General features: G+C 35.5%; 1 protein-coding gene across 1 annotated transcript; it reads right to left on the minus strand.

The window, feature by feature from the left end:
• Window positions 1-7,476: 7,476 nt before the first annotated feature.
• LOC143608747 (putative indole-3-pyruvate monooxygenase YUCCA8) lies at window positions 7,477-9,032 on the minus strand. Its single transcript, XM_077083698.1, has 3 exons — window positions 8,324-9,032; window positions 7,838-8,209; window positions 7,477-7,701 (listed from the first exon to the last, which is right to left on the minus strand). The coding sequence occupies exons 1-3, from the start codon at window positions 8,984-8,986 to the stop codon at window positions 7,477-7,479; spliced, it is 1,260 nt and encodes a 419-aa protein (XP_076939813.1). The 5' UTR covers window positions 8,987-9,032.
• Between the last annotated feature and the right edge of the window lie 3,738 nt (window positions 9,033-12,770).

The raw sequence follows: 12,770 nt of genomic DNA on the forward strand, positions 1-12,770 counted from the left end.
TTATGAAGTTCAACACTTATTCTAATGATCATTATTAACTTGGGAATCAAATTCATTTTTATACCAAATGTAAATATACCAATATGGAATAATACGCTTGCTATCTTATTAGCTAAGTCATTGATCATGCAAACATCAAGTTGCGATCTTGATAACCATTTAGACGATGCATCGATTTTAAAAACACTAAATGGTATCATGTTAGGATATTCGTATCCTTTTCTCAATTCCATAAAATTTAGGGATTCACACCCTCTTTCAGTTGGTAAATAAATAATTTCCCTTGAAAGCAAACTTATCATGTTCAGTTATTACGAAGAATCATTTGGTTTTTCAATATATTTCACATCATTGACTCGGTGTGGTCTAACCGGTCATGTCATTATATAATCATGATCCATAAACTGCAGGTTTATGATCGTATATGTATTATGCTTTCTTAATACACAATAGTAACATACGAGAGAACAATGTATAATCCTTTTAGATTTTCATGTTACATAACTTTTATATATTCATACGTTTGTTCTCATTTGTGATCAATCCCTTTACCACTTATTGTGGTCGATCTCATTATTTACATGAATAATCTTAATTCTGATGGTCGGTCTCAATATTAACATGACCATCAATATAATTTTCTCAATTATGTATGTGATCAAAGCGATCAATACATAGTCACATTCACTTTAGGAATGGAGTAAAACCAGAAAATTTCTTGGTTTTTGTTATTTTCTCAAACTCATGAATGTGAAGTCATCTCAATCACTTCATTTTCCTTAAATCATATACTTTAGGAACATAATTAAGGTGTGACAAATAAGAATTGTCTTATCTGAATTTTCTTATAAACAATCTTGTCTTCACATATGAACTAATTATATGACCATGTTATGTAAAGTTCATGAGATGAATACTTTATAGCATTCAATTATGAGATTCTGGGAGAATATAATTTTGGGTATCATAAAACTATATGCATACTCTTTCATTAGAGTAATAATAAACCCCAATTTCAGTTTAGTTGTTGATCCACATAAATAAATAAATAATGGAATATAAAATACAGGGTATATGCAAAGTATATGACATACAATGCAGGATCTAATATATCATCATGTAAAACTAGTTATAATAAAATTTATGATTTCAAAAATGCTCAAATCATTCACATGTACTAGGATCTTACATGTGATGAAATAAAATTTTTCTATAATAATAAATTATGTTATTGTGGAAAACATAAAATATTACTCACAATAAGTTAATTTACAAAACCCTGTTTGTCTATAAAGTTAATAGAATAAATTCAAATTCTCTTAAAAATACTATTTAAGAAGTTGATTGTTTGTTACCAAATACCCGAAAAATAATTAAGGAAAAACTAATTTTTTAGGGATTACAAAATCAGCTACTCAACCAGAGGGTCACATAAAAAAAATATCAATAGACAAATCCAAAAAACATAATAAAGGATTTATAAATTTTGTACATTTAAACGATGATTATCAATATAATAAAATCTCGTCAGCATATATAGTTTCCAAAACAAGCGAATGTTTATAATTCTTGTTTAAATCTTTTAAGTCATATCACTTTGATTAGCACAAAACCTCTACCAAAATAACTATATAATTTAACAAGCTTATTTAATTATGAAATATATATCAGTAAGAATCATGATGTATCGTATATGGAAATTATACCCGTATATAATTTACCTATTTAGATGATATTAATTTATATTAGATTCAAAAAATAATCCATGTTACTTTATTCATATTTGCGTTATGTACATATAAAATATTAAATTATCTTTCAAATAATACTTTTTTATAGTATTATATGACATATCTTCACATATCAAAATAAATATCAATACTAATTAAAAAAATATAATATAAAAATACAATAGATTGATTTGTGAAATATGTGAAACCGGAATAGTATAAATCATTTTTTTTAAGAATTTTGAGATGTTTACATGAATTTTCGAATATAATCCTTTGGAATTTGGATGACCATATTATTAAAACTTATGTAAAAAAATACATCATAAAAATCAATATTAAATCTAGAAATAATACACACGAAAGCACCAAATAACTTAGCATGAATAATATTAAAATAATTATTATAATCATTGATAACTGTATAAAGCATACATAGCAATCAATATAATAAATATCGTGAAAGAAATTATTCACACGTGTTGAACTCAACAAAATTTTTGGATTAATTATGAGATTTAACAAAAAAAGAAGCTGGGCTAACAACGACGCCCAAGATAAGTGGTTTCACAGTTTAAAAGATTAGTCCCTTAATTCAACCCAACCCAACATATAAAAGTTTGTTCGTAATGATTAATGAATAATAGAGATTTTACTTGCTCACCTGATTCGCATATAACCCATAAGGCCAATGTCTTCGAGTGTTCAGAGGGGTGGTTGGGGATTAGCATTATGACTTGAGAGACTCGTGCTGATAACGTGTTGTGAAATAAGCCTAATAGCTAAAACAATATGACAATGAGATGTAGGGAGAAAAAGAGAGATTTCATTAATAGGTGAGTATAACAAAGAGGTACAATGAGATATATATCTAGAATAAGCAAACTTGGGGAGAAAACTAATCTATATTAGGTATTGATAACCATAATATTAATATATTTATAACAGTTTAAAAAAGATTATGCCCATTTTCGATATCTTGGGTATTTTCCCCAAAAAGTTTTGGCTTGATTAGCAAAACGCATCCACAACCGAACTGAACCGAACCGAACCTAAAAACAAAAAAAACCAAAAAAACCGAAACCGTATGGTTTTAAAAAATCATAAAACCGAAAGTTTGGTTTTTGATTCGGTTTTAGTCAAAAACCGCACCAAACTAAACCATACACACCCCTAATTTAATGTTATTAAAACTAAAAAAGTGTTTAGAAATGGAGACTAGTGAATTAAAAATAATTTCTAGCCTAAAATGATCACTAAATAAGTTGATGTTCTTGTAACACACATGTATGTTTCGGGTAATCCGGTCGGATATCACCTAATACCTCATCCGTTTCGTGATTGCAGAAAACTTTAGATCATCCGTAGTCGAACTTTTGCGCAGCGGTTTGATGTATAACGCCGCCCCCCCCCCCCTCCCCCCGTTTTGGGATTATTTTTTTAAGCGTTTTGTTAATAACGCTTGAATGGCACGAGTTTTGAAGAATGTTACCGTTAAACTGTTTGAATGAAGGGTTTTGTGGTGTTGAAAAATGAAGTCTCAGGTCGCCGGATTCCGGTGAGTGGTGACCGGTAAGGGTTTTGTGGGGGTGGTGGTGGTGGTGATCAGAGGGATGGATGAGAGTGACCGTCCCGTGTTGTTGATGTTGAAATAATCGCCATGGAATCCCGACATATTTTCCGGCGAGGTTTATCCGATGAATGAGAGAAGAAGATGATGATTTATTATTTCACTGCTGGCCTGCTGTGCTATATTATTATTATTATTATTATTCTTCATTTACAGCTACCCCATAACACTACAATATTTATTATTATTATTAATTATTATTTAAAAAACAAAAAAAAATGTAGTGACTGGGCGCCACGTGGCACATAATGTCTGGGGTGAAGATTTATGACTACAGCCTGTTTTTGTAAAAAACCATAACTCTGATTGGGCGCCACGTGACGCATAACGCCTGGTAGTGGAGCTTTATGATTGGGCGCCACATGGTCTTATAACAAATCCGTGTATACCATACCTAAATACCCTATCGAATGCTAGGGGTTTCCAATTTGCCTTGGTGGGTTGCTTGCTAGCCCATTCCACACAGAACTCTCCCTAGCCAGGCCAACCACTCATGGTTGTCACATTATTGATTTACGTTCTCTGAGAACTTTTAAAAAGTTGCGCCCCATATTTATCCTTTCGAACGGACCACATTTCTCCCTAAACTAAGTGATTTCCCCTAATATTAAAAGAATCATTCCTAGCCTTAGATTGTCACAAAATGCTATGATGACGGGGTAGGCAGTCTATTAACTCCCTTAATGGGTTTTGCTTGTGTGTGTATATAGACAGACATATCTTTTGGACCAAATACATATAGAATTGTAGAATTGAAGAAAATATCAAAATGGCGGTGGCAAATTGTAAATAAAATATCAATTAATTGAAGTTTTGTGAATCAGACCGCATGATCAGTTAAGCTTGTGAATCGAACTGATCAGTCGATTGAAATTACAAAGCTTCACAATAAAAGGGGGGGGGGGGGGGGGGGCTAATGGGTTTAGTACGATCAATTTCTTATTTAGACTACTTAGACAAAATCATCTCTTTAGGTGATCCCCATTAATTATTACATATTATTGACCTTTTATTTGTATTCTATATTTAAATTGTTTAACTAGCATACTTATTTTCTGACTTAGAATCATTAAAAAATACAATTATTAAATTATTAAACTTACAATTTAAAGAAATTCAATAAATTAAAAGATATATTATTGTAAAAACGAAAGTAAATTGTATGGTGCATTTATCGAAGTTTTAGGAAAAAATAATCAATTTAATGTTAATAAAAAATATATACCTGTTTTGTTCGGCCCATCATTACGTGCTTAATGCTAATTCATCTACGCGGATTACGGGCTGACCTCATGGGGCCCATTATGGATGGACTAATCATTGAGCCCAATACCTAGTCCAGCCCATCGTTTTTTTTTTATTTTTTAACTGTGTCTGAAACTACCCTTAATACCCGAAGAATCCAACCCAATATATTCTTAAATTTCTTTATGTTGAGACAAAGTTTCACGCAAGTCGACCGCTGCTCACCTTCTTAATCTTACCTAGCAAGATGGGAGCTCAAATTTTCAGCTTAACTGTGTAAATTGAAGTTGAGCTATCTTTATTCTAAAACATCTCATGCTACCTTAATCTACACCTAAATTTATACCATTTTATTCACAATGGTACTTAAACCCTCATCAATGGACTTCATTCTGACACCTTTTCTAACACACCTTAATATCATTGCCCCTTGAAATCTCTAATCTATTTTATTGATCTCAACATATTTTCTTTTATATTGATAATTTTAATGTTACATGTCCGACGCCGACCTTAAGTTTTAAAACCCATAAAAAACTCTTTTTACAATCGCACAACGGACCTAAATTTTAATTATTCAAACAATGTATAAACTTTATACATTAATATAACTAATATGTTTTTCCAAAACTTTAGCTTAAATATAACACCACTGGTTTTATTTTCAAGATTATTATACCATCTAACCAATACTTGATCTCATTCATCATATAGTTGTGTTTCGATAATGACCATGCAATGAAAGACCACATTATTGCAGATCCCTTCATTAATACACATCCCTACGTTCGTACACCATTAATGGGGCGATAGCAAAGTTTAAATTATGCATTTTTTTTAAAATTCTTTGACACTCAAATGCATGGAAAAGTATAACGTTTTCTTAACCATGAGCATATTAGTGAAATATTTACAGGACTCATCAATACCCTGATAATTAACATGAACAGATAAATCGAGGCTGAAAAATAATTACCTTTGCAAATAATGTTTTTTTCTAAATAATATTATATTATTATTACTATAAACAGAAAAGAGTACATTATTTGTACATCTAGTTGTTAGCATCAAAGAAGTTGCAAACTGTATTGATGTGGAAAGATGATGGGACTAACGGGTAGCAACATGCTCTTTGTCCAAATGCAGTACCATGTAGGCATGTTATGCAATACAGCTTGTACATTTCAATCTTGTATTCAATTTATTGACTTTATGAAATTTAGTAGCCTCTCAACCTCAATCAATAAATTGACTTTATGAAATTTAGTAGCCTCTCAACCTCAATCAGTTTATGTGATTTAAATTTTTAATAATTAATTCAAGATGTCCAAGCCTTTGTGGATCCCTGTCCACAAAACAACTTATACCCAACGCTTTGTTTTGTTATACTGACGGTTTGGATTGTTGCAATGCAAACGATAAGGAAGTCTTTTTCGTTACGATTCATCAATAGTTTTCGTCTACAACCACATAAACATTTTAAATGTAACATATTTATTCGCAACTGGCTATTAAGCTAAATGTTATATGGTATATAATTAGATAATAGTTAAGAAATGTTTTTTTTTTATAAATTTGAACTTTTGAAAATAACCAATAATATTGAATCGGAAGATTAACCAAACCGATTTCAGGGTTTTCAAACTTTAAAACTGAATTCATCTGAATTTCGAATAAACCAATTCGAATAAGAGTACTCGAATTCGGGTCAACTTCACATCCATTCAAATAAATACTTAAAACGTTAAAATATGCAATAAATTAGTGTAAACATCTTACTATTTCCATTTAGTCTAAAGTAGGGGTGTTCAGTATTCCAATCAGACTCGAATAACTCGAAATTCTATTCGAATCGCATTCAAATTTGAAGGTTCGAATTTGATTTTAGAAATTGAATTTTGAATCGAATACGAATTTATGATTTTAAATTCGAATTCAAATTATACATTTTATTTTTTTTTATATATTAATGTAATTGGACATTACCATTTTGAATATTTAGAATGTGATAATTTTATATGATTTGTTTATCTTATGTGTTTGAACTTTTTGTTGTTAAAAAACTCAAATTTGTAGTGGTTTTGAGACTGAAATAGATTTTTATAACTGGATTCGAATTCGAACATCATTCTCGAATCGAATTTCGAATTTCGAATTAGCTTTTCTGAATTCGAATCGAATATATCACATTCGAATCGAATTCGAATCCAGCTTCAAAATCTCAAAATTCGAATAATTCGATTCGAAAATATTCGAATACTCGAAATTCGATTCGTTGAACACCCCAAGTCCAAAGTAACATAACTAAGTCATGACTCAAAGCCCAATTTATGTTCTACAAAAATAAAATGTATGCATACAAATCTTATTCCGGTTATATAAATCAAACCGAAATGAGATATTTGGATTTATATTTGACTTAAAAATTCGAATCAAATAAGAAATCGACTCGAATAACTTGAAAATTGAATTTTATTCGAGTCAAACTTAATCAAGTCTGATTTAAATAATAAGCACCCCTACAAACACCCACACAAAACTAAAAATCTTATTCTTGCTGTAAACTGTGAAGTAGAATTAGAAGTAAACTAGATAGATTCAGATTATTTTAGAATAAAGTAAGAAAAAAACAACACTAGAAGTAGATTTTAAGTAAACAATATATCCATTCATGTTAAAAAAAAGGTTACAAAATTAGCCTCATCAACCTAAGCATACAAAATCCCCAAACATTTTTCTAAACTTTTTACTTTTTCTTTTTTACTTTTTGGGTAGAGGGCTGCTCTTCTACTCTAACTTGTTCTATACATTCATTCAGTTTTATACACACCAACATTAGATCCTAACATCTTTGTTAACACAAAAACAGCATTAGAAGGTTGAGATGCATCTTCTGTGAGTATGAACTTTCTTCTTCTTTTGATTCAATTCTTCCTTCCACACTTTCCCAATATCTTGAGAAATTCTAACCGCGTCAACGGATGCACCGGCAAGCCCTCTTCTAGTGAATCCGGATGCATATAATCCTTTCTTTCCCTTCCACCCGTTTGGAAATGGTGTTTTTGGAAACCCATTTTTAGCAAAGAATTCAGTCTCCTGTTGATTAAAAGCCAAACTTAAATTAGTCAAACTTAATACAAGGACAAACGGGCAATAAGCTGCGTCATTAATTTTTTTTTTATAGCAAAACTAAGTTATTTAAAAATTACATTTGAATAAAATATTTGCTCACCTGTAACCAATAAGGGACATTGCTTCGATATCCGGTAGCTAAAACAACCGAATCGATGTCAAGTGTTTCACCATTGACAAGCTCCACAGAGTTACTATTAAATCTTTTGATCCCGGGAACAACAGCGATCTCGCCTGATCGTATTTTCTCAAGTGCACCGATGTCGAGTACCGGGGTTTTACCATGGTGGTTTTTTAACTGTAAAGGACCTAAAGATGGTCTTTTTATCCCATACTTTTGAATGTCACCGAGAATGAACCATGTTAGAATTAACAGAAGCTTGTCAACTAGCCACAGAGGTAGCCACTTCATTAGCATCATAGCTAGATCAAATGTTGATTTTCCCATGATTTCTCGAGGTAAGACATGAACCTGTAATGAAATTAGATAAATTAGATGTCTTTGTTTAATGGGTATTTGTTTTCTTGATAAAAGATTTGATCTTTTGTATATATTGTTACTGGGTTTATATTAAAGATTGCTTACCGAGCTTCGAACTACCATGGATGGCTTGGCATTGTGGTTAGAGAGGTCCAGTGAGAGTTCCATGCCGGAATTACCGCATCCGACAACCAAAACCTTCTTTCCGGCATATTTCTCGCCGGACTTGTAATCTTTAGCATGGATGACTTCACCTGAGAACTCTTCTAGTCCATCTATTTCCGGGATTACGCCTTCCGCATTTTCTCCGGTGGCCACCACTAGCATTTGACATATATACTCTGTTTCGGTCTGGGCCAACCCGTTTGTTGAGACGGTTACGACCCGCCAGAGCTGGCATGCTTCGTCGTATTTAGCTGACCGTACACACTCATTGAATTGCGGCTTGATATCGAATTTTTGTGCATAGTTTTCGAGATACGCGATGAATTGTTTCTTTGTTGGGTACTCGGGGTAGTCCTCGGGAAAGGGTAGTTTTGGAAGTTGGCAGAATTTTTTCGGGAGGTGAAGTTTAAGTCGGTCATAGGTGCGTTTTTGCCAAAGAGAAGCAATGCAGTCAGCTCGTTCGATGACTACGTAAGGAATGCATTGTTCCTTGAGGCAAGCTGATACAGCTAGCCCTGAGGGTCCGGCCCCTACTATAACAGGGCCGTTGACCCACACACATCGGCGGCCAGAAAAGTCGGTTTGACCCGAAAAGCTAAACATTCTTTGTAATTTCTTGGAATGCAAGGCAAAGCTTTTAAGTATTTTTTAGGGTGTTGGAGTTGAAAAGGGAAGTAAGTTATTGTATGTTTCAAATTGAAGGTGAGATGATTGTTGTTGGAATGAAAGATGAGGTCTAAGGTAACATGTATATATATATAGAGGGGGTGGGAAGATTGGTATTTGGTATGGTAGAGTCAATTAATGTGTCTTTGAAAAGCCCCTCTCAATCATTAAGCAAAATTCTTATTTTATTGAGTTTTATCATTATAAGGCTGAGGGGTGTGGGGCTTCAGCGGGGGCGCGAGAGCCCCTCCGCTTGCGCCCCCAGGCGCGAGCACCACACCACCGGGGCGCGAGAGGGGCACGAGAGGGGCGCGAGCACGGAATTCAAAGCAGGCGCAAGGTGGTTCGCGGGACCTGTAGGCGTAAAGGGACATTGGGAGATGTGAAAGAGCCGTTGGGACATGAGAAATGAGCCGTTGGGCTCTTTAATTTAATAAAAAAAAAGTGTTCTTCCTATATATAAACCCAAGATCACATAAAACAATTACCACACCCAAAATCACATAAAACAATTACCACAACTTCAAAAAAAAACCCAAAATCAACCCATCTTCCAAACTTTTTTTTAAAAACATGTCTGGAAATTGGTACCCAAACCTAGATTCAGGTTATAGTTACGACGATTTATGGTCGTCACCAGACCAATCGATGTTTTTTTCGGGGTCGCAAGAAACATCCGGCTTTCAACCATCCAACATACAACCGTCTCCTAACTTTGTTGTTCCGGAGACACAAGAATCACACGGTGATGCTACGGGAGCAAGAAGACGCGTCCACCGGAAAAAACAACTTGCAACGGACGGGCCGGGACCGGCTTCGACTCCGAGGATGAAACGGAAAACCACTCCGTGGTCATCGGATGAGAAGGAAGCCTTGTGTCGGGCTTGGATAGTCATTTCTGAGGATCGGCGTTGCGGTAATTGTTTTAACGTTTTTAAAAATGATTTTTAATAAAAAAGTTAAATAAAAAAGTTAACTGGAAATCTAATTTAATTATTCATTTTGCAGCCGACTACCAAAAAAGCAAGGTTTTTTGGACAAAGGTTAGGGAGACGTTCTATACGCTCGTTGGGAGTACAGAGCGAAACGCCGATATGATTTCGGGTCGGTGGTCCGAAATCAGAAAATTTTTCGGCTTGTTTACTAATCTTTTCAACAGGAACGCCGGTCGTATGAGACCAAGTGGCAGTGATGATTTGGCGGTTTACAATTTCACTGTCGAAGAGTGGAAGCAGGAGTGTTTGCGGAGGTATGGGACGGTGAAGACGTGGGACGATGTAAAGTTGTGGGAGAGGTTGAAAAGGTGTTCCAAGTGGGTTGAGCTGGTGGCGCCGGACCATGATGCGGAAGTAGGGCCGAAACGGACTAAAACTAGTTCGTCTGGAGCGTATAGCACTTCTGCCGGGTCGGATTGCCGCGTTGGATTCGACCTAAACATTGCGGGGGAGGAAACGTCTTCACCGCCGAGGAGGCGGCCATTGGGACGGGACGCCAAGGGGAAAAAACCGGCTGAGGGGGGAGCCGTAAACATCGTCGATCTTGTTGAATCCCTCAATAAATTCAACAAAACCATGGAGGTGGTCTCTAATGACAAAAAGGAAAAAAGTCGAATGAGAGATTTGGACTTCCTTACAAGAGACTTCAGTAACCTAAATCCGGTCGATCAAATGCTGATGGAAAAGCAAAAGGAACGTATCCGAAAGAAGTTGATCGAAGAAGACAAAGCCGAAGAATAAGAATAATGTTTTTTTAGTACTTTAATTTTTTTTTATTTTTAGATATTAATGTGTTTTTTTTTAATGTGTGTTTTTTTAATAATTTATGAGTTTTTTTAATAATACGTTTTTTGAATATATTTATAAAAAAATAAAAAAAAAAATCCGCTGGAGCCCCTCCACACCAGGGCCAGGGGCTCCAGCGGGGGCTCCAACACCCATCTTATCCAGTTTCTCTCTCTGCCACACGTCACAATATTATTGGCTGGAGCCCCCACTCGCGCCCCCGTTAAAGCCCCCTCACCCCTCAGCCTAATAATTAGAATCTTGTATATATTAAAATACTGTGCAATCATAAGATCATATATCATAGACTCATAGTGGGATTAGATTTAATTTAGTCCCTGAATTTTTAATTAATTGATTGTTTTATTACTTCCAATGGGGTGACTATGGTTTTGAGAAGTAGTAGGTTTTGGTGCAACGCAATATTTAAGTAACTATGTAAAACCTTTTAATAACTACAATTTGAAAGTTTATGTAATATTAGTAGCACAAAATGAATTTAAAAATTAAAAACGCATACACAAATAAACTTTTAAATATTGTTAATTGTATAAAATAAAATACAAAGTAAACCTACTGATATAATAAAAAAAATGTTGCCAAGTGTGTTGATGAAGAAAATGAACTTTGCGAGTGAATATTGATGAAGAATATGAACTTGCGAGTGAATATTGATGAAGAAAATGAACTTTGCAAGAAAATTCCTGGACATTCAGAAACCGAGACACTGTGACACCGATAAAAACTTTTTTGGGTTGACCCATCTTGATATCGATATATCGATAGGTGTGAGTAATCGATGAGAATAGTTAAGGTTGTAAATGAGCAAACATTCAGTAAACAGTTCGTGAACTGTTCGGCATGAATTTCATTTATGTTCGTTTGGTTAATAAATAAACGAGGCGGTTAGGACCCGCAAGACTTCCTTAAATGGAGACGTCTGCGCAGTTGAACACGCAAGACTCCTTAAACGGACGTCTGCGCAGTTGAACCCGCAGACTTCACCATAGGGACGTCTGCGCCGCGACCTACCAAACCTGCAGGACCCACCACGCTCAGAGTTGTGACGACCTCACATGCGGTACGCAAGCTGGTCCCGCAGGAAATGCCTCCCTATGGTTTCCAAGTATCCCCTGTTCCCGCAGGTGCGGATACCCGCCATTAGGGACTGGCCACCCGCGCAGCATGGCTACACGCATAAGGCTCAGACTCGTAATAATTCAGTAGTCACCTGAAGAAGGAATGAGCAAAGCCGGGAACATTCCCGCATAAAGGCGGGAGGGGGAAAACTCCCGCCTAAATGAGCCAGTCCGTATAATAATGGAGGATCTTTTGTGTGATACCTGACGAGGTATGGACAAAAGATCTGACCAACGATACGACAGCTCACTGACAGCAGCATGGCAGACAACACGCCACAGCACTGTGACCAATAGCCGCCGCCTGCTCACCAACTCCTGCCATACCACGTGCCTAGCCTGTAGTTGGTGGAAAAGGAAAAGTTAACAGCACGCCTGGTCACTGTCAGCCGCTGCCTATCCACCAATTACCAGCAGAGCACGTGTGTAGGCCACAGTTGGCAGAGTAGTAGGCCGGCTAAACCTCCTTGGAAACCCACCTTCGGCTATAAAAGACATCAAATGGTATTATCATTTCATCATCTAATATCTTGTATAATTTACCTGATAACTGCTCTAGTATTAATAATATACTTTTATATTCAAAGAGTAATATAGACTGATTCTCACGCCGGAGGGTGGTCACAAGGAGGAACCCCCCCCTTTCTTAGTGACGAGCTCACGGTATCTGTTTTGCAGGTTATCGGAAGAACCATCTTGCCGGAATTAACCCCTCGTGGGAAACGTCTATCTAACCCTCAGGTTACTCGTAATCTGTCGGGGTTCGACTGGTGTTTCTTCATTGGCGCCATCCGTGCATAA

The sequence above is a fragment of the Bidens hawaiensis genome, unplaced genomic scaffold, assembly GCF_021521415.1.
Source record: "Bidens hawaiensis isolate Kalapana, Puna unplaced genomic scaffold, B.hawaiensis_p1.1 tig00419429_1, whole genome shotgun sequence".
In the NCBI taxonomy this organism is placed as follows: Eukaryota; Viridiplantae; Streptophyta; class Magnoliopsida; order Asterales; family Asteraceae; genus Bidens; species Bidens hawaiensis.